This window comes from Narcine bancroftii, chromosome 4, assembly GCF_036971445.1.
Source record: "Narcine bancroftii isolate sNarBan1 chromosome 4, sNarBan1.hap1, whole genome shotgun sequence".
Lineage (NCBI taxonomy): Eukaryota > Metazoa > Chordata > Chondrichthyes > Torpediniformes > Narcinidae > Narcine > Narcine bancroftii.
Genome location: NC_091472.1, coordinates 93,766,814 through 93,790,616, shown reverse-complemented (window position 1 = coordinate 93,790,616; position 23,803 = coordinate 93,766,814). Strand labels below are relative to the sequence as shown.

At 41.9% G+C, this 23,803-nt stretch overlaps 1 protein-coding gene across 1 annotated transcript in view; it reads right to left on the bottom strand.

Moving 5' to 3' along the window:
• The window catches only part of prkn (parkin RBR E3 ubiquitin protein ligase), a 1,164,186-nt gene that overhangs the window by 677,987 nt on the left and 462,396 nt on the right, over positions 1–23,803 (bottom strand). The window contains exon 6 of the mRNA XM_069936147.1: positions 20,855–20,938. Within this exon, the coding sequence (XP_069792248.1) occupies positions 20,855–20,938 (84 nt within the window). The remainder of the gene's footprint in view (positions 1–20,854; positions 20,939–23,803) is intronic.

Here is a 23,803-nt window from a genome sequence, read left to right as displayed (position 1 = left end):
CCAGTGGGTGAACAGCAAGGATAGCTTAATGGCCAGTGACCCTGTGGTGAATCTCTGCTAAGCTGCCTGTCTCCCCTCTGGCAAGCCTTACTGTACTAACACTGGCTATGCATTATCTCTACAGTTAAAGACACTCCCCTTGGGTATAATTGTGTTTGCACCCATTGTCTTTCATTATGGTACCATAAGTTTCTGCTAATAAAAGCCATGGATATTGTTTGACCACATCATCTTTGTCTACTTCATCAACTGGCACTGCAGACCCCAAAATGGCATTGGCCTTGCTGCGCAGCCAACAGACAGCGATAGCATGCAGGGAAGAATGGCATTGTTATGCAGGTAAGTACCTAGACACAGGAAACCCGCTTTTGTTATGCATGTTGTGATGTCAGCCAAGGTGGTGGGGGGGCATGCAATGTGTGAACAGTGTAAGTAAAAGTTGGGGGTGAGCCCTAATAAAACTCACAGCCTAACCTTACTACACATGTGCATCTTTGTTAAAGTAGCATGCAGCTAAAATTGTGACCCCAATGGTTTAGACTGCATTTAAATCAGCGATGATCGCTGCCTGTTCACTCAACGCTGTCACTTTCAAGCTGCCAACCTTCTGGACAAATCATCCGTGTGTGGTTTGACCAGGCTGAAGCACAGTTCCCAAACTGGCAGAATCCATCCAGTACTACTATGTGGTGAGCTCCCCGCACAGGACACAGCAGGCCGGGAGGCCAATCAGAAGGCATGTACACCGCCTTCAAGGACTTGCTGATCGAGACCTTCAGGCTCTCATGGCATGAGAGAGCGGTACGTCTGCTCCACCTGGACAGGCTAGGGGACAAGCCCCTGTCAGCCCTCATGAACAAGATGCTGGACCTCCTGGGCAAACACAAGCCCTGCATCATGTTTGAGTAGGCTTTCCTGGAGCAACTGCCTGCCTGAGGATATTCAACTGTTTCTGGCTGAGGCAGATTTCAGTGACCCCCGGAAAGTCGCAGCACGAAGGATGTTCTGTGGAAACAGAAGTGAGAGTGCTCGGCATCCATGGGGCTCATCACTAAACCCCACAGCCAGACCCTTGCAGACTCACCAAGAGAACAGCAGCACTCCAGAGAAGGTGATCCAAATGGCCAGTGGAGTTTCTACCACCAGAGTTGGGGTGCCAGAGCCCACGAGTGCAGGCCACCATTTCAGGGAAACGCCAGGGCCAGCTCTCACTAATAACCATGATGTCTGACCACCAAAACAGCCTCCTGCATGTTTAGGACTGTCAGTCCAGACAACGATTCCTCATGAACACAGGAAGAGGTCAGCGTCCTGCCGCTGTCAAGTCAGGACAGCGGCAACAGGCAGTCGGGCCTCACAATGAGGACTGCCAACAAAAGCACAATTCAGACCTATAGTACCTGCAAGGTCCAACTGCATTTAGAAGGCAGCCTCTTCTTGTGGATGTACACACTGGCTGCAGTGGAACAGCCACTCCCCAGGGCAGACTTCCTGCGTGCCCACAGCCTGCTAGTGGACCTCAAGGAGATTGGTCCATGCCAAGACTTTTCAAACCTTCCCCCTTCCCCCCCCCCCCAAAGACACCAGGCTCCCAGGACTCCACCTGGACTCTGTACAGAGATCAGACAAGTACGCCAGAGTCCTGGCCAAGTTCCTTGCAGTGCTCACCCCCTAATTCACCATGGTGATGCCACGACATGGAATACAGCACCACATCCTGACTCAGGGCCTGCTGCTCCATGCAAGGACAAGATGCCTTCCTCCAGACAAGCTCCAGCTGGGGAAGGAGGAATTCAGGAAGCTGGAGAAGCTCGGCATCATACGGCAGTCGGACAGCCCATGGGATTCTTGTCTGCACCTAGTGCACAAAGTAACTGGGGGTTGTAAACCATACAGCAACTACCACTGGATTGATACCCCATGCCAAACATCCAGAACTTTGCAGCTAGCTTGCACGGGGCAAGGATCTTCAAGGTGGACCTCGTGTGGGGATATCATCAGATCCCAGTACACCCCAATGATATCCCCAAGACTGCCATCATCACCCCATTCGGCCTCTTTGAATTCCTCTGAAAGTCATTCAGGCTGAAGAATGCCGCATAGACTCATGGATGCAATGGATCAAGACCTGGACTACACCTTCATGTACCCAGACAACATCCTGGTGGCGAGCAGAAACCAACAGGAGCAGATGTCGCACCTCCTCAACCTCTACACCCAACTGAATAAATTTGGCCTATTAACCCAACCAAATGCCAGTTTGGATTGGAGGCCATTGATTTCCTGGGCCATAGGATAACCAGGGAAGGAGCCACACTGCTACCCAGTAAAGTGAAGGCCATCCAGAAGTTCCCCAGACCCAACATGACCAAGGGACTACAGGAATTTGTGGGGATTATCAATTTCTATCATAGGTTCATCCCCTCAGCTGCCTGGATCATGCAACCTTTGTTTGCCTGGATGGCAGGCAAGGTGAAGGACATCACCTGGGATGACAAGTCAATCGACTCCATCCATGAAGTGGCTCACCCATCTATCAAGATCATGGCTAGCAAATGTGTGGCATGGTTGCCAGAACAGGTAAGCAGGTGGGCAAAGGCGTGCGTGAAGTGCCAAACAACCAAGCAGTACACTAAGACCCCCACCTCAGCACTTCAAACCTGCAAAACAAAGGTTCAATCACATCCACATGGACATAGCAGACCTGTTCACAATGGTCAGCCATTTCACTAGGAGGCCAGAAGCAGTCCAGCTGGCAGACACGTCTACAATCTCATGTGCAAGGGGCCTCATCTCCTAGGTGGCACGGTTCAGGTTATGGTCCCACATCACATCCAACAGGGGGGCCCAGTTCACCTCCAGTCTGGTCTGACCTCACCAGCCTGTGGAGAGTCCAGCTGCATCACACAACAGATAACCACCCACAGTCCAATGGGTTGGCGGAGAGCTTCAAAACCATGCTCATAATCAGACTCCAAGAACGTAACTGGGTAGGTGAGCTACCATGGGCACTGTTGAGCATCTGCACAGCCTGCAAGGAGGATCTCAACATCTCCTCAGTCGAACTCTTCTACAGAGATCCACTGGTGGTCCTGGGAGAATTCATACCATCCCCAGGCAGACAGCAGGATGACTCTGCAGTATTCATCAGCAGGCTAAGGGAAAGAGTCGGCAACCTGGCCCAGATTCCATCTTCCAGGCATGGACATGCAAGGACCAACATACCCAAGGACCTGCAGGACTGCGAGTGTTTTCATTCGCAAGGGTCCACATCATCCACTGCTTCAAAGGCCATACAAGGATTCGTTCCGGGTCATCTGCAACAACAGGGCCACTTTTGGGCTGGAGGTCAAAGGCAAGACAGAGATCTTCACCACAGACAGGCAGAAGCCAGCACACCTCGACCCGGCATGCCCAGTCGAGACACCACCACCGCACCGAAGAGGCAGGCCACCAAATGCTACAGAGAATCTGCCTCCGGTCACCAAAATCAATAACAAGGACAACACTGCCAGTTTTGGGGGGGGCAGGTCATGTGATGGCTTTAATACCATTAGTTTTTCCATCACTACTTCCTTTGTAACAACTATTTTATCAAGGCCCCCCCCCCACAACATTCGAATCCTTAACTCCGCACTTGGGCATGCTGGACGTGTCTTCCACCGTGAAGACTGACACAAAATATTTGTTCAATGCCTCGGCCATTTCTTCATTTTTTGCTACCAGTTTTCCTTTCTCATCCTCCAAGGGTCCTATGTCAACTCTGGCCACCCTCTTCCGTTTTATACATTTATAAAATTTTTTACTTTGTTTTTATATTTTGTGCCAATTTACTTTCATAATCCTTTTTCCCCATTTCTTATTACCCGCTTTGTAACCCCTTTTCCCTCCCTTACTGCCCTTTTTCCTGACCGGAATATATTTTTGTTGAGCATTACAAAATATTTCTTTGAAAATCTTCCACTGTTCCTCAACTGTTTCATCAATTACCCTGTGCTCCCAGTTCACTCTGCCCAATTCCTCCCTCATCCCATGGTAGTCACCCCTGTTTAAGCACAATATATTAGTTTTAGATTTATTTCCCCTTCCATCTGAATGAGAAATTCAATCATACTATGATCGCTATTTCCCAGATGGTCTCTGACTATTACATCATTTACTCCACCTATCTCATTGCACAACACTAGATCCAGGAGAGCATTTTCTCTTGTTGGTTCCTCAACATGCTGCTCAAGTCAGGAAAGAGGGGCCAATCAGTGATTGAAGGAAATTTTAAAAAGTATTTCATCCAAAGGGATCTGCACATTATCAGGAAAAAAAAAATTAGCAGGACTGATGATTGGCAACAGGAAAAAATTCAGGAAAGGAGGACAAAATGAATAAGGGTGTGACAGCAGAATACAACAGTAAGCTTGCAAGGAACCCAAAACCAGATTGTGAATGCTTCCATGATGAGTGAGTGCTGCTTCATCAATAGAACTGTCTCATTGCACTTGCATCCTTTTTGACCCGGACTTCCAGGTGTATAGATGGCATGCTCTCCATGTGATTCCCTCTGCATTCTGGTTTCAGTTCACATACCATCTGTGGGTTGATAGTTTTTTTTTTGACTAGTGTAAATTAGAGTGTTTGTGGTTGGTTGAATCAGAGGGAAGGAATTCATGGAAAGGCACAGATATCAAGCATTATGGACAGTGCTACAGCCTCAAGGCTTCACCTTCCACCACACAAACCAGACACCAGCATCAGGAAAAACCAGAGGCTGCAGCATTTTCTTCATCAATTCACTGAGATGCACAAACATGATGGTATGTTGCAGTCCTAATATCCAACCTAGAACACACGGTGTTAAAGTTATCTGCCAAGCGAGTTCCCCATCATCCTGGTTGCTGTGTACATACGGTCCCAGGGTTAACAGGAGGGGCTGAGCACTAAGCAGCTATAAGACAGTGCACCTTGATGTTTTCCCAATCATTATAGGAGACTTCAACCAGGCCAACTGTAGTGAACTGGGATTCACTAGAGGTGTCCTGTGCTGATGACTGGTTCCACCTCCTGGCCCCTCCCACTGGGGGACCGCCTAAACGCTGAACCCCTCTGAAGCCTGTTCATGTTGTAAGCTAATAAAAGCATTAGTTCTCCCTCCAGTTGAGTGTGAGCTTTCATCTACGCTACACAAATCTAAAGAAGTCCATGACAAACATAACACCATCATAGTCCATGCAAAACCAAGGAGCCAACCTGGCTGTACTTCTATATCTGGTGTAAAAACAGTGACTGAGGGTGACAACACTAGTGAAGATGGTGATCGTATTGTCAAGGGAAGTGGAGAAGCAGACAGGACAGTTTTGAGTCAGTGGACTGGATCATGTCCAATGGCCCATCTTCAAACTTGAATGAATATGCCACGGCTGTCACCGACTTAATCAGGATCTGTGTGGATGAATGCATGGCCCATGTGCACATACCACAAGTACCCCAACCAAATGCTGTGGATGAATTAAATGACTCAAAACCTGCTGAGGTCTAGGTCAATGGCATTGAAGACCAGTGATCCAAATTTCTACCAGAAGTCGAGGTACCACCTACAAAAGGCCAACACAGCAGCCAAGAGACAATTCTGAGGGAAGCGATGGCAAGGTTTGCAGGCCATAGCTGAAAACATTTTATGCTTGTTTTGAAAAGGAGAATTCAATGGTACTTATGAGAATCCCTGCAGATGCTGGCAAACCTGTGGTCTGCATCTGAGACCAACATCCAAACATCTTTCTAAGAGGGTGACTCCTTGCAAGGTGTCAGGATCTTATGGTGTACCTGGCAGGAAACTAAATATCTCCCAAGCAACTAGCTGGAGTATTCACAGGCATTTTCAATCTCTCCATTGCTGCTGTCAGGAGGTTCCCACCCAGTTCAAAAGTGCATCAATCACATTGGTGCCCAAGAACAGAGTGAGTTGCCTAAATGACCATCTTACTCATATTTAATATGATGAAATGGTTTGAGAGGTTGGTCATGGCTAGAATTAACTCATACCCAAGATCTAGATCCACTGCAATTCACCTCCTGCCACAATCACTCTCCACTCAGCTCTGGATCATCTAGACAGCAGCAACACATACTGTATATCAGACTGCTTTTCATCCATTACAGCTCGGCTTTCAACACCATCATCTCCTCAGTACTGGTCAGCAAGCTACAAAACCTTGCTTCTGCACCTTGCTCTGCAACTGGATCCCTGACTTCATCAGAAGACCAGTCTGTATGAATTGTAAACAACAACCCCTCCTCACTAATAATCAAACATAGGTGTACTTCAAGGATGCATGCTTAGCCCACTGCTCTATGCCCAAGACTGTATAGCTAAGCACAATTCAAATGCCATCTACATATTTGCTGATTTCACCATTGTCATAAGGAGAATAACACATGGCAATGAAGAAGTGTACAGAAAATAGATCAGCTGGCCAAGTGGGGTCACAACAAGAACTTTGCACTCAACATGACCAAAAGACTTCAGGAAGGGGAAACAAGGAGAACACAAACCATTCCCCATTGAATGGTCATCAGTGGAAAGGGTTAAGAACTTCAAATTCCTGGGTGTCAGCATCTTTGAAGATTTATCTTGCAGCCTTCATTTTGATGCAATTATGAAGAAGCACATGTTACAAACCCAGAGGACCCCAAAACCCAGCAGCAATAGACATTCACCAAGACAAATGGTTACTTAAACAAAAGCTGCTTTTAATTATTTTTAAACATGAAAATAGAATCAAACTTTAACTTATCACTAACTTACTTAACCTAACTTAACCCCCTTCTAAGTGCATGTGATTGTAATGTGTGTGTAAGTTCAGAAACGTTCTTTGGTTCACAGTCCAATCTCACTTCTTATTCTTCCAAATTCACTGGTTGCAGGCAATTCTTATATTGTGCACAGAATTTGACATTTATAAAGTTCACCAGGCTTTGGTGCTTGAAAGGTAAATGGTTACTGCTCAGGAAGGTTCTTGTCAGTTTTCAGAGAGATATTTGTTGTTCCAGGACACCCACAACTGATTCCTTTTTGATCAGCCACTTCAATGTTTTGCCGAAGAAACTTGCCCCATCAGGGTTTTCCAGATGATAAACCTTTTTCTTTCAGGTCACCAGAGTTCCTTTTTGTTTCTCTTATTTCAAGTGAAACATTAGGCAACCAGTTGCATGAACCACAAGGGCTTTGACCAAGCTGAACTAAGAACTCGCAACCTATCTTCAAAATGGGGTTTTTCCCACAAGCTTTCCAGCTTATCTTGTTCCAGTCTCAGCTGCTAACTATAAAATTCTCTCCCCGCCCCCCTCTCTCTCTCTCTCTCTGAGAAAAGCCTCCCTCTCTGCTTGCAAAAAAAACCACATGACCCTCTTAGAACAGCAAACAGCACTCCCAGACAGCCTGCAGCTCCAGACCTAATCCTCCAAGTTCTTTCATCTGTTGCTTTTTTTTAAAAAATCCATTAGTCAAGTCTCTTGGACACTCTCCAAAGTTTTGGCAAAGGTTCTTGGAGCCTGACTGTCTAGAATGAACAGAGCTCTAGTATTTTAAATGAGATCTGTTTTGAAGTGTTTGTATATGACCTACACTAAAAACCTTCCCCAATTTATCTCCCAAAAACATATCTATAATCTGTCTAACACACCCCAGAGACGATATTTCATGAGAAGTTTGAGGAGATTTGATATGTCACCAAAGACTCTTGCAAATCTCTACAGATGTTCTTTGGAGAACATTCTGACTGGTTGCATCACCGTCTGGTACAGAGATGCCAATGCACAGGGCAGGAAAAGACTACAGAGAGTTGTGAACTCAGCCAGCACCTTCTTAGGCATTAGTTTTCACTCCTTTCAGATATCTACAAGAAGCCATCTTCCATCATCAAGAACCATCACCAACAGACCATACCCTCTTCTCACTGCTGCCATCAGGAAGGGGATACAGGAGATTGAAGACGACTATCCAATGGGACAAAAACAGCTTCTTCCCTTGCGCCAGATTTCTGAATGTACAATGAACCACAAACACTACCTCACTTTTTCCTCTTCTTTTGCACGAATTCATTTATTTAAAAATGGAATTTATAGCAATTAGTGCACCTGCAAGGCTCCCACAAAAGAATAGATTTTGTCACGCATGCTCATTACAATAAATTCTGATTCTTAAGTTACAGGGAAATTATCAGGCTCATGGGAATCCTGTGAAAGCCAGCCCAATCTCAATATGGGGTGTGGTGGGGGGGTGGGGGTGGGGGGAAAGGAGAAGGGTAATCTCTTATGTCACAAGAAAGATGCAATATGAAGAGAAAATTATTAGTTAAGACAAATGCAAATCTTTGACAGTCCGAATCAGGGCAAGTTAAATTGGGAAGAAAGGTTAGAACAATCATGGTGAAACTCAGTTAATCTGGCACACTGAAAGTTTGGTGGTATGGGAAAAGTATTTCATGAACAATTTTTCTTATGCTCCAGTATATTCCTTTTTTTTTAAAATAAAACTGTCACATATTAACATTTCAGTAAACTTGTTAATTTTCAAGGGAGGGCAGGAACCAGGACCTTGACAAGTGGTTGGGGTGTGTGGAAACCAGGATTGTGGCAAGTTGTTGGGAATCACAGGCACCAGGGCCCTGGTGAATGCTGGGAAGCAAAGAAACCAGAAAGAGTGAATTAAATGAGTGCATTAACCAGGACTCCAGCAGAGGAATCTTATTGTCTACTCATCTAACTAATCAATAAACCATTCACCTTTTCCTCACAACTTACCCTTTGAGCTATTCATGTTGTAGCTCTCAAAATAAAAAAAAACTGAAACATCCTTCACCGATACTACAAAGGAGAGAATGCAATTAATTTCACCTTAACAATGGGCAAAAAAATAAGCACGTAAACCAAAGAACAAGAAAATGCCCAGATCCTTTTCAGGTGGAATAATTACGATCAACTATAATCATTAATGTTATCACCTGCCCTTGTTGCTTAGCTCTGAACTTGTTGCTGTCTATAATTACCACAGGCGCCATTTTAAGATGATTCTGCAAACTATCTAGCAGCCTAATAGAATAAAACATTTAGAGGCTTGTGTGGTGTGGACTGCTAAAGAGGCACACTTGTAAGATGGACTTTGTTTTTTTCATTAATTTCAGCAAGTGTATTTTCATTCTTGCTCTGAATTTCAACAAGACTATTTGTCCCGAAGAGATCTTCACCCATTCTATTGAAGTGTAGGGCTCACACACTTATGATACATACTCTTAAATGCCTTTGAGAAGTTATTGAGCATACAGGATGGGTGGATGCCTTCCAAGCCCAACCTATGTTTGCACCAGACTTCTAATTACTATTGGCTGTGCAGTAATTCTAATTGGGCAAAAAACCTCCTGATTTAATAGTGATGCATTTTTACTTGGAATGAAGAATTTACTTCAATCTGGACTGCTTTGTCCAGATGATATCAAGCTTCCCGTTTTATTAAAACTGCTTCGATTCACTCAAGATTAATCATGCATATCATACACTGGTTGAGTATGGGTATTTAATGGGTTAGATTTGAAGAAGAATTGCCAAGCTTGAACAGTGGGATTTAAGTGCCCAACCAACCAATTTTCCCCTGCAACCGCTGCAATCGTGTCTGCCTGTCCCGCATCGGACTTGTCAGCCACAAACGAGCCTGCAGCTGACGTGGACTTTTTACCCCCTCCATAAATCTTCGTCCGCGAAGCCAAGCCAAAGAAAAGAATAGTGAGCAGCAATCCTCACACAATGAAGAGCCGAGCTGTACAAGTTTAGGTGTTAGCTTGGCAAGTGAAGGTATTTAATGATCAAGACACAAGCTGTAAAAGTGGAAATGATCTCCCATGGATTTTTCACACAAATCAACACGAAAGATTTCAACGCAAAATATATTCTGACAAATGACTGGATTTAAGATGGAATGGTGTAATCTACCCTGTGAATGCAATTTTACTTGAAAACAAGTACACCCCAACTCCATTTACAAATTCAGAGGGGACACCACTGTCCTAAACAATACAAAGTTGGTATATAGAAGGTAGACTAGTGGCTTACTGGCAGAACAAATTCTCCCTCAGTGTCATAAAGGACTTGGTCAATGATATCTGGAAGAGGACTGGAGCTCACTCTCTTGTATCAACAGGGTCAAGATGGGAATAGTGGATCGCTTGAATTTCTTTTTTGTAAACATATCCAACAACCAGTCCTGATCCACCTCATCAATGTGCCGGCCAAGAACGTGCACCAACACTTCAACAGAGCCTGAGGAAATTTGGCATGTCAGCCGCATTCCTCAACAATTTCTGCAGATACATGTTCAAAAATATCTTGTGGGATACAACACTCTGGTCAGTGAGCTGCTCACCCAAGACTGCAAGAAACTGCAGTTTATTCAGAATGCTGCTCAAACCATCTCACATACTTTACTCCCATCAACACTTCCTGCTGTCATGGAAAAGCAGCCCACACATTAATAGACTTATCCCACCTTGGCCACACTGGTGAATCTTTTTCCTGAAAGAAGAATAAAGCAAGCATGAGATCACACCACTGGATTCAAGGATAGTTTCTTTTCCCACCATTATCATTCTGAATGAGGATCACAGCAGTAAAATTATGGTGTCTTTGCTATGTCCTAACTGAGTTGGAGAGAAAACAAATCATTGCTGTTTTTAACTGCTGTAGATGAACTGCACACAAAATGAACTTATTACAGCTCAGAACAGGCCCTTCAGTCCATCTAGTCTGTGCTGAATGGTTATTCCACCCAGTCCCATTGATCTGTACCCAAACCACAGCTCTCCATGCTCCTCCCATCCATGTACCTATCCAAATATTTCTTAAATATCAAAATTAAGACACCATTCACCACTTCAGTTGGCAACTCGTCCCACACACTAACCATTCTCTGCATGAAAGGTTCTGCCTTTTGCTGTTTGAATCTTTCACCCTCAACCTACACCCTCCAGTTCTCATCTCATCTAACATCAGTGGAAAAAGCCTGTTTGCATTGCTGTTTACCTCTATCAAATCTTTCCTCCTCCTCCTACATTCCAGGGAATAACACCTTAACCTGTTTAACCTTTCCCTATAACTGTACCTCAAGTCCCAGCAACATCCTTGTAAAATCTTCCCTGCACCCTTTCATCTGATATCTTTTCTGTAGTTTGTGACCAAAACTGCACAGAATACTCCAAATTTGGCCTTACTAATGTCTTACTAGCTTTACTTCAGTATACGTAACAATAAACTTGTATTTGTCAGAACTAAGAAATAAAAGATTCATATGGAATACCTGTACTTCATATGTAACAACAGGTCCAGATGCCATATCAGATTAGCAAAGTGATGAAGTTGCTCAGAATAAAATGATTAATTAATTGAACATCCAGGCACCAATGTGTTAATAACAATGTTGATTAGGCTGTATGACCTTTAGTCACAAGACAAGAGATTTGGTGTAATGGAGACCATTGGTGACCAAGATCTTTGAATTGTTTGACTACCAGTTTTGCAAAGTGAGATCTTTCATTTTAAGGTATCCTTTGCCCCATTAAAAGCCAGAAAATTTGTCAGTGCATGTTTGAATATGAAATAACGTATCAGCTTAAATCAACTACAGATGAAAAAGGCAGCTTTTCCGATCAAACATCAGTTATTCAGAAAAAAATCTTACAACATTGGATCTTACATGTACATGTTAAGGGCTGAAAATAAGCTGCTATATTTATTGCTCTTTCCTATATACAAGAGAGTTTATGGACCAAAGATAGAATTGCACTTGATACTTACCGAGACGCAAAAAGCGACCAGGTGCTGTCCATCAGATGGAGGGTGAAACTCAAGTGCAATACCAATATTGTTAGATGTCTTTTGCACAGTAAACCAATTCAGCTCGTGCAGACATGCAGCAAAAAAAGGTAGATCTCAGCAAAATTGAATTGGTTGGAGACATTTCATCTGTATTTGTTCAGCAAAGTTAAAAATTATGTAAAACAGCTATGACCAGACATAAAAATTGACAGGGGTTCTGTCTGAGTAGCATTGCATTAAATAAATTAAATCAAGGGAAGGTTTTTTTTTTGCTTTAGATCAGGAAATGGTAGAGTGGAAAAGAACAAAAATGCATTATGAAGTTTAAACCAAATGACCTTTTGAGTGCCTCTAGCTAATTTGGAGCCTATGCTTTCTGTAAAGGAAAGTGACATGGATCCCAGATTAAACCCAGGTATGCATCTAATGTCTGCTGTTTCTCTTATCAATTCACAATGCATCACTGTCTGGCCACAGTAATGCAGATGGTTTAAAACTGTAGATTTAATCCAAAAGAAACTGTAAACATGGAATTAAAGTGAAATATATGTAATCAAATTACAAACAGCTATTTGTGTACCTCCACCTCCTCCAGTAATTTTATATTTTTTCAGATAGTTGCTGAGCAGAGCATCCCTTTGTATGTGCAGATCAACATTAATTATAATATTTGACTTAACTGCATGGGATGGTGTAAATTGTGCAACACAAGAACAGAATGGCAACTTTTAATACAGATTAACTCTATAATTGTTGCTTTGTTCATTACAATGCAGATGATAATAAAAATTATAAAAATGAAATAAAAAATTCAGTTTTATTATATACAGTATTCCAAAAGTTCAACAAATATCCAATACATTAATATTCTAAAAACTTGCAAATACTGGAAATTGGACTCTGACAGATTATGTTATATTTTTATATTAGTATATAGATACATTTTAAAGGAGATAAATTGTGGCAGGTTTTTTTTAAAAAGTATAGGTCACATTCAAGCACTTCAAACCAGACCTCTGCTCAAGCCACAGTCCAGCTCTGAGTGCCTTGGCAAAAACTTCGAAGAATGCCTATAAGGATGTCACAAGTAGGTATTAATTGAACATGCCGTGGAGTTATCGATTGCTATTTTGGAAAGCTACAGATGAACAGACTTGAAGATTAGGTCTGGTGCCGCAGTCTGCATGCAGAGCGCTGTTCTAAGAGGGTCATGTGGTTTTCTCTGAGAGAGAATTCAGTTGTACAGTTCAGCAGCAGCAGCTGAGACTGGAACAGGACAAGCTGACAAGCTTGTGGAAAAACCCCATTTTGAAGACAGATTGTGAGTTCTTAGTTCAGCCTGGTCAAAGCCCTTGTGGCTCATGCACGAGGAGAGGACTGGCTGCATAACGTTTCACTTGAAATAAGAAAAAAGGAATTCCGTGGTGATCTGAAAGAAAGATCATCATCTGGAAAACCTTGATGGGACAGGTTTCTTCAGCAAGACACTGAAGTGGCTGATGGAAGTAAATCAGTTTGTGTCCAATGAGCAACAAATCTCTCTGAAAACTGACAAGAACCTTCCTGGGCAGTAACCATTTACCATTCAAGCACCAAAGCCTGGTGAACTTTATAAATGTTAAATTCTGTGCACAGTATAAGAATTGCCTGATACCAATGAACTTGGAGGAGTGAGAAGTGAGATTGGATTGTGAATCAAAGAACTTTTCTGAACTTGCACACACATTACATATACATGCACTTAGAATTAGAAGAGGGTTAAGTTAGGTTAGCTAATAGTAATAAGTTAGAGTTTGATCCTGTTTCATGTTTAAATATAATTAAAAACAACTTTTGTTTAAGTAACCATTTGCCTTGGTGAATTTCCATTGCTGCTGGGTTTTGAGTCTTCTGGGCTCATATCATCAAGTGTTTTTTTCTCAGATGTACCTTGACCTGGTAATTATTTTCAGTATTTACTGTTTTTATTCCCAAAAATACACTGCTTTGCACTAGGCTTATATTTAAACAGTTAAATCGAAATTTATTGCAAGAGGATTGAATAAATGATCCAACCCCATCCTTGTTGCCCCACCCGGTTAGAAATGTTGCTGGCACCATTTCTTAAACTGCTCTACTTGTTCCTCTGAAGATGTTACAGGAAGAAAGGAATTTAGAAAATTCTATCAGGCATTCCATTTTCTGGATGTTGAATTGCTTGCTCTGGCAAATGGTATAGGGTTTACCCAGAGGAGGTGGGGGGTGGGGGGGGGGGGGGGAATCAAAATCCAAGGGTGGGGCACAATTGCAGAGGCAATGGAAAAGGTAAAAAAAGATAAATGTATAGACAAAATAAAATTAAGAGGCAAATCTGCAAACATTCCTCTGTAAAACCACTGTACCTACCCCTGATCAAAAACGGCTGACATGTAAATGATCTTAACACATACAAATTGTCCACATCCCAGTATGCCATGAAATCAATGGGATTTGAACATTGAATGAAAGGAATGCAGGGCTTTCTTAGAAAAGAATACAATGAACCTTACCCAAATAATTAAATTGACTCAGATTACACAATGGCGTGTGTTTGTATAAATCTGACATCATCTTCAAATCCCCTGTGGTCTGATTGTCCACAAGACATAAATTTACATGACAAGTAACAACTATGGCTTCATGGTGTCTTAATTCATCCCCACAGCATTCAGAAATGTTTATGCCCAAACACTGCTGGAATGAAACCTATCTATCAGCCTTTCAAATTGCCGATAAATTAGAACATAACCAGAAAAAACATGTTTGCCTGAAAAGATCGAACAGGAAGGAATTTGCCGGAGATGACAATGGACTAATTCAATGACTTGGGAGTGAGAAAAAGAAATCTAGACTTGCAGCAAACAGTCTAGATTAAGATGAAGACAGTATAATCCAAGCTGGGTTTCATAATCAAATGGCTGAGCATGAAATTTGCATCATAAAGTGTTGGACATCAATGTAGAGGAGAGCACACACCAAGTGATTGGCCAGGAAAGTACCATTCAAAAACAGATCAATAAAACTGCAGATACTGGAAATCTAGAACATGCAGAAAATGCTGGGAGCACTCAACAGGTTTGGCAGCATTCAGGACAGAAACAGAGTTAACATTTCAGATCATGGAGCCACAAGGCATCAGAGCAGAAATAGGCTATTCAGCCCCACCATTTAATCAAGAGCTTGTGGTCACTGGAATCACAATGGACATGACAAAATAACCACTCCAGGCATTTCTGAAGTGAATCAAACTGATTCACTCTTCATCACCCATGCAACCTTTTAAAAGCAAGAATCACCCTGACGTCACATGGGTAGTTCAATGCCTCCTGGGAGTTGTAGTGCTGCCATAGAGCCACGACAAGCTGATCCATTTTCCTACTCAGCCCTCTCTTCTTCTCTTTGGCTTGGCTTCGCGGACAAAGATTTATGGAGGGGGTAAAATGTCCACGTCAGCTGCAGGCTCGTTGGTGGCTGACAAGTCCGATGCGGGACAGGCAGACACGGTTGCAGCGGTTGCAGGATCTCCCCATAACCTTTGATGCCTGGCTATTGAAGAAACTATCAATCTTGGCTTTAAATACACCCAATGACCTGGCCTCCTCAACCATCTGTTGCAACAAATTTCAGATTGGCCACCCTCTGGCTGAAGAAAATTCTTATGCATTTGTTCTAAGTGGACAGCCTTCAATCCTGAAGTTGTGCCCTCTTGTCCTAGACTCTTCAACCTAGACATTCTATATCTATTCTCTCCACACCTTTCAACATTTGAAAGGTTTCAATGACATTCCCCTCATTCTCCTAAATTCCAATGAGTACAGGCCAAGAACTGACAAATACTCCTCATATAATAACCCTTTCATTCCCAGAATTATCTTTGTAAACCTCCTCTGAATCCTTTCTAATATCAACACATCCTTTCTTAAAGGAGAAGTCCAAACCTGCTCTCACTTCATGAGGCCTCACCAATGCCTTATAAAACTTCAACATCTCATCCCTGGCTGTATATTTTATTCCTCTTGAAATGAATGCCATGTGCCTTCTTCACCACTGACTCAACATACAAGTTTACTTTCAGCTATCCTGCACAAGGATGCCCAAGTCCCTTGACATTGAGGCATTTTCAATTTTCTCCCTATTTAAAAAAAGTCTGCTTGTTTATTTTTTTGTACCAAAATGCATGACCACACACTTTCCCACATTGTATTTCATTTGTCACTTCTCTGCCAATTTTTCTAATAGATCCTTCTGCAGCATTCTCATCTCCTCAACACTACCTGACCCTCCACCTACCTTCACATCCTCTGTAAACATGGCCACAACTATTCATTCCATAATCCAAATTATTATACAACAAATAGAACCAGCCCCAACACTGACCCCAGTGGATAACCACTGGCAACCAACCAGAGTATGATTCCTGTATTCAGACTCTATTCTTCCTGCCAATCAGCCGACGCTCTACCCACACTAATAGATTTCCTGTTATACCATGAGCTTCTATCTTGTTAAGTAGCCTTGTGTGCAGCACCTTGACAAGCGCCTTCTGAAAAATCTAATACACAACATCCACTGCAACCCTTACCTAGCTTGATTGTCACATCCAAAGAATTCCAAGATTTCCCTCAAGTAAACCATGCTGGCTTTGGACCATCTTGTCATGTATGCCCAAGTCCTCCATAACCTTATCTTTGACAGATGATCAATATCTTCCCAACCACTTGGTGTCAAGCTAACTGGTCTATAATTTCCTTTCTGCTGCTCCCTCCTTTCTTGAATGGTGAGGTGACATTTGCAATTTTCCAATCCTCGGAGACCATGCCAGAATCTATTCCTGAAAGATCATTACTGATGTTACCACAATCTCTTCTACACTTCTTTCAGAACTTAGATGGTGCAATCCATCTAATTTAAGGTAGTCTCCCAGCTTTAGCACATTCGACCTTTAAATTGTGACTCCACCAACTTCCCTTTCCTGATAACCTGGGACATCTGGTACACTGCTAATATCTTCCAGTGAAGGTTGATGCAAAATACTCATTTTGTTCCTCTGCCATCTCCTTGGTCTACCATTATTATTTCTCCAACATCATTTTCTAATGGTTCTATATGCAGGAATGACAAGGTTTTTGTATCCTCTGATATTATTTGCTAGTCGACTTCTCATTTTCCTTCCTTATGAGTTTTTAGTTACCTTCTGCAAATTTTAAAACATTTCCCAGTTCTATCTTTCCACTAATTTTTGCTTTGTGTGCCCTCTCTTTTGCTTTTATATTGACCGCCTTCCCTTGTCATTATTCCATTTGAATAGTTCCCCTTTTTCGTTATGTATTTATCCTGCACCTTCCTCATTTCTTACAAAAACTGTCCATTGTTGCTCTGCCATCTTCCCTACTAGTTCCCCCTTCCAATCTAATTTAGCCAGCTCTTCCCTCACGCCATTGCAATTCCCTCCACTGAAAAATTGACACATTTGAATCTAAAGCTCAAATTGAACTCAATCGTGTTGTGAACTCTGCCCCCTAATTGTTCCTTTACTCTAAGCTCTCTAATCACCTCTGGTGCATTGCACAATACCCAATCCTAGTGCGCTCATCAACAAGCTGCTCGACAAAGCTATCTCGTAAACTTTCTACAAATTCTCTCTCAAGCTCAAGTCCCAACCTGATTTTCCCAATCTACTTGCATGTTAAATTCCCCTGACTAACATAATATTGCCCTCTGACACACCTTTTCTATTTGCTGTTGTAAGTTGTTGTCCACATCCTAGCTACTGTCTGTAGGTCTGCATATAACTGCCAGCAGTGTCTTTCTACTCTTGGCATTTTTTAAAAACACAATAATTTTGTATCTTATGACCTATGCCACCTCTTTCTAATGAGGTAATGTTGTTCCTTATCAACAGCCATGCCACTCCTCCTGCTTACCTACCTAACCTTTTGATTCACTGCATCTTTAAACATTAAGCTCCCAATGATATCCATCTTTTAGTCACGACTCCAATGATGGCCACCCCCAAAAAAAAAAATCAGGCCTTCCAATATGTAGCTCTACTACAAGGTCTCCACTTTATTTCTTATACTACATGCATTTAAATACCAAACCTTTTGCCTTTTATTTGTTACTTTTGACTATGTTCTTGTTGCATTATAACTCATCCCACTGGCTGCAACTTTGCCCCCTCTGCCTGTCCTTCCACACATATTCCCTATTAGTTGTCCCTACTTTTGCACCAACTGCATCTTGCTCTGCCTCTTCACTTTGGTTCTCACTACCCTGAGAATTCTGTTTAACAACTCCCTCCCAACAGCATTAGTACACTCCCTGCCAGGACATTGGTTTGTATCCAGTTTACATGCAACCCATCCTACTTGTAGAGATCACACCCCTTACCCAATGATCCAAGAACGAAACCCTGCCCCAGCTTTTCAGTTACACATTTGTCTGCACTATCTTCCTGTTTTGACCTCTCCTAGTTTGTGGTACCGAAAATAATGCGGAGATGAGCACCTTGAAAGCCCTGCTGTTTAACCTCTTTCCTACATTCCTAAACTTACTTTGCAGGACCTCTACTCCACTCCTGGCTATGTCATTGGTGGCAATAAGTACATCAACCTCTTGCTGCTCATTCTCCCCTTGAAGAATATTCTGCACCCGCTCAGTCATCCTGGATCAGAGCACCCAGGAGGCAGCACACTATCCTGGAGTTTCATTTGCAGTCACAGAATCTCCCAGTAGTTGCCCTAACTACTGAGTCCTCTATGACTATCGCTCTACCTGACTTCATCCTTTCCTTCTTAGGCTCAGAGCTGACAGTGTTGCTATTGATCTGGCTGCTGCCTGGTCCAGATAGGTCATCCCTTCAGCAGTATCCAAAGGTTTTACTTGTTGTTGAGGGGGAAAGGCCACAGGGGTAACCTGCACTGCTCTTTACCTCACCTGACTATCACCCAGCTACCTTCCTCTTGCCCACTAGGTTGGATTGCATCCCTGCAACTCCAGTCTATCACTACCTCAGTCTGCCAGAGTTCATCCTGTTCTAATTCCAATCCCCTAATAGTCTTTAGGGAGCTGCAGTTGCATGCACTTCTCACAGATAACATCATCAGGGATACAGTTAGCTTTCCTGACTATCCTCATTCTGCAAGAGGAGCATGTCTTTGCCCTGGCTGCCATTCCCACTGTCTGGGAAAGAGCAAAGATTTAGAAAACCTGTCCTCACCTTGCCTCAAATCTTGTACCTCCACATCAGCCTCTGGTTGCCCAAGGCTCTGGAGCCAAAGGCTCAAAGTCCCACTCATATTTCAGATTTATTGACAGAGTACATCATGACACCACATACAGCCCTGAGATTCTTTTTCCTGCAGGGAGGGCAGAATTACCACTTATTGTGTAGTTTTTTTTTGCACTACCAATGTACACATTTGAACAAACTGCAAATAGATGAATTAAATAAACTGATTAATTTTAAAATTCTCTCTGTATTACACAATAAAGTCGACAAGTAAGAGTCCTTAAACAAGTCCCTGATTGTGTTTGATGGTGAGGGGGTCTGATGGTGGAGGGTAGCAGCTGTTTCTGAATTTTGTGGTACAAGTTTTGTGTCACCTATACCCCTTTCCTGATGGTAGCAGCAAAAATAGGGCATGTGCTAGGTGGTATGAATCCTTGTTGATTGCTGCTTCTCTCTGACGGCAATGTTCCCGATAGTGGGGAGGGTTTTCCCTATGTCCACTACCTTTGGAGGGCTTTATTCTTAGGGGTATTGGTGTCTCCATAGCAGACAGTGATGCAGCTGGTCAGCACACTTTCCACCACATCTGTGGAAATTTGCCAGGATTTCTGGAGTCATACCAAATCTACTACACTGGGCCACTCACACAATGGCTGTTTCACTCGAGCTTCCCTTCCTTTTATTGGCTACAGCTAATTGGCCAATGGAGAAATTTTAAAACGTGCATTTATCTCTCCCATTGCTTTTTAAACATTTGGAAGACGGGTTGTGAGTGCTTAGTTAAGCCTGGTCAAAGCTCTTGTGGTTCAGACAAGAGGAGAGGACTGGCAAGAGAAAAAAATGGAACTCTGTGGTGACCTGAAAGAGGCCATCATCTGGAAAACCCTGATGGGGCAAGCTTCTTCAGTCAGACACCGAAGTGGCCAATTAAAAGGAATCAGTTGTAGGTGCCCAGCGAATAACAAATCTCTCCCTGAAATCCTACAAGAACCTTCCTCAGAGGTAACCATTTACCTTTCAAGCACCAAATCCTGGTGAAATTCATAAATATTTAAATTCTGTGCAACCAGTGAACTTGGAGGAAGGAGAAGCGGGATTGGACTGTGAGTGAACTTACACACACATTACATATACGTGCACTTAAAATTAGAAGGGGGTAAGTTAGGTTAGTTAAGTCAAGAGTGATAAGTTAAAGTGTGATTCTGTTTTCATGTTTAAAGATAATTAAAAGCAACTTTTGTTTAAGTAACCATTTGTCTTGGTGAATTTCTGTTGTTGCTGGGTTTTGGGTCCTCTGGGCTCGTAACACCCTCATCTTACACGTGGCCACACAGCAGCCTTCTGAATATGGCACTGAATTTAGCAGTTTCAAGTAGGCAGCTTTTTATTTAACTATGTAGCTGTATTCTTCAGCTACAATTTGATTCTTCTGCTTGAACTGTTTCATCTCTCTATGCTCCATTATGACATGACTCATAACCAACTGCTTACCATGATATCATCCATGGGAAGCATCTTGGAGTGTATACCTACATTAAAAGGTTTTTTTGTATATGCAAGTCATTTTGTTAAGGAGATTTTATATATAACACACACACACACACACACACACACACACACACACACAATATGGAAATAAGAAAACTTCTCATCCTTATGAAACTGATCATAACTCTGGCAAAATTATAGTAGATAATCATTTTACAGACAGGAAAGCATTATTAATGTTACAAGCTTGAAAGGTGGACTTACTGCAATGGTTCCATCACAGTCTTTTGCTTGACATATGCCAGTCATTCTATTTTTTCCGAGAACATCTTCCCAACAGGTTGGGTCCTTCAGAGAAGAAAACAATAGGAATCTTGTCAATATTATGTTGAGTTTCAGTCAAACCTCTTGAAACACTGTTCAGATCACAACTGCAACACTGCCTCTAATTTTGGTCACAGAACTTCATGCTGTGAAGTTTCTGGAGAAGGTGTAGAAAAGACTTACGAGAATGGTCCCAAGGATAATAGATTTCAGCTGCAAGGCAAAACTGGAAATAACAAGACTGATCTCAGAGACTTCAGTTTAAGCCTGTGAAGAGCTTTAGTGTTGGTGTACAAGATGATGACACATTCAGATAAGTCAATTACAGAAGAGCTATTGATATTATGCAATGGTTCAATGACCAGAGGGCACAAATTTGAAAGGATAGGCAAAAGATTCAAGGGAATGTGAAAAGCATTTTTAAAACTGAGCAGTTATGATCTGAAACAAGTTTCCAGCAACCATGCAGATAGCAAGAGTCAATCAGGCTATCAAAATGATTTAATAAATAAAATTTTCAAAAAATTACTCTGTGCACAAAAGAGCATACATACAGAAACAAGTGATTGCTGCAACACAAAGCCATTTGATTAATCAGATCTGCACCAGTTTTGCAAAGTTACCCTGTCAGTTGGAGTTTCTGCTCTTTTCCCTCCAGTGAAGTGTTAATTAAAGAAATCAATGACAATATTATCTGCCGAATAACGATATTTAATAAAACCTGCCTGGTTGAAATGAATGAAATCTGGTAAATATTTAGCCAATCTATTAGCTTGAACCTTTGGAGGAATTTTTATAATTAACATTTAATAATGAAATTGGTCTAAGACCCAGCTTTCAAGTGGTCCCTCTCTTTCTTAAGAATAACTATAATACTTGCTTGAGAAAAAGAACGCAGAAAAGAATGAACCTCTGTTGCCTGTTTCAATACTTCCATCAATAATGGAATTAATAAATCCAGAATTCAGAAGTAAACCCACCTGGAGATTTCCCATTTGGCATGGATCAAAGTGCATCATTATTACTTCTTTCGCAGTTTAACATCCAAATCTTTAATATCCTTACCATTCAAAAAAGGTAAATCCAGATCAGACAAAAAAATTATCAATTTTAACTTCATCCTCCACTATTTCAGAGGTATATAATTTTTTAAAATTTTCTAAACATGTCATTAATCTCCTGAGGTATATATGTAATCACTGATTCATCCCTAATAGCATTTATTGTTTTAAAAGCTTGTTCTGTTTTTAACTGCCAAGCTAATACTTTTGATCTCTTCCCCCAATTCAAAATATCTTTGTTTAGTTCACTGTAATAACTACTCAAACTTACACATTTGTAATGAATTATATCGTAACTTCATATTAAACACATTTTCTTAACTTCTGTTGAATTTTGCTGTTGTTAGGAATTAAAGTACCTTTAAAGAAATTGCTCGAGACAAAAATTGAGAACAAAGAACATTTATTACTACAACAATGCAAAGTTGGGTGCTTCCCCTTACCCTGGGAATACACACATACACTGGGGCTCACCCAACTTTTATACAGTCGATTTCAGTATCAGAGTGCCCTCCCCCTTACATTCTTCTGCCCCCTGGATGGGTTTGGCATAGGTAATTCTTCCTGCCTACGTGCAGTTTCAGTACACTTGGAGGACCAGGGGGTATCCTGTGGGTGCCCCATCATGTCATTGTCCTTATTCACACCTTCCTGATTTTCTGGGCTACAGTCTCTTAATATGCAGAGTTGACTCATTCTATCTAGGGTTGGCTAATTTCATATGTATAAATCTGTGTATGGTTAGCTAATTAGAAATGTATGACTTGGTACTTCTGTCCAGGGCTAGGAGACCCTTATCTGATCCAGACTACCTCAACTTCCTACATTCTATTGTACCTTACCATTCCTTATCTTAGTCCTATGGTCTTGTCACAAAGATTAGAAGATTCTTATGTTAATCGTGCTGACTCTGCTTTCCTGCATCCTAAGCCCCAAGCTTATCCTGTTTGAACTGGTTACAGCCATTTTACTGATGAACTTTAGTTTCTTCCATGTTCATAATTTTAGATCAATTTTCCCATCTCTCACACTGTCAATCTTTTTCTAGTATCTCTATCTCCTTCTCTAATTTAGTTACATCAGCTACATGTTATTTCTTAATTTTAGTAGCAAAACTAATAACTTGCCCCCTAAAATATGCTTTTAAAAGCATCCTATAAAACACATATTAACTGAATCCACATATTTTCAAAAACTGCATTTGATCTTATGAAATTACAAAATTCTACATTTTTCAACAACAAAGAATTAAATCTCCATCATTATTAATTATCAATTCTCTGTACCAGTACAGAGAATGATCAGACAAAATTCTACTTATATTCAGCCTTCAATACACGGCCTTGCAATTGTGCTAATAGCAAAAATAAATCTATTCTAATAATCATGTCAAAATGAATAAAATGAAAAATCTCTCTGTAGGATTTTAATCTCCTCCTTTTTGTTTGGCTTGGCTTCGCGGACGAAGATTTATGGAGGGGGTAAAAGTCCACATCAGCTGCAGGCTCGTTTGTGGCTGACAAGTCCGATGCGGGACAGGCAGACACGGTTGCAGCGGCTGCAGGGGAAAGTTGGTTGGTTGGGGTTGGGTGTTGGGTTTTTCCTCCTTTGCCTTTTGTCAGTGAGGTGGGCTCTGCGGTCTTCTTCAAAGGAGGTTGCTGCCCGCCGAACTGTGAGGCACCAAGATGCACGGTTTGAGGCGATATCAGCCCACTGGCGGTGGTCAATGTGGCAGGCACCAAGAGATTTCTTTAGGCAGTCCTTGTACCTCTTCTTTGGTGCACCTCTGTCACGGTGGCCAGTGGAGAGCTCGCCATATAACACGATC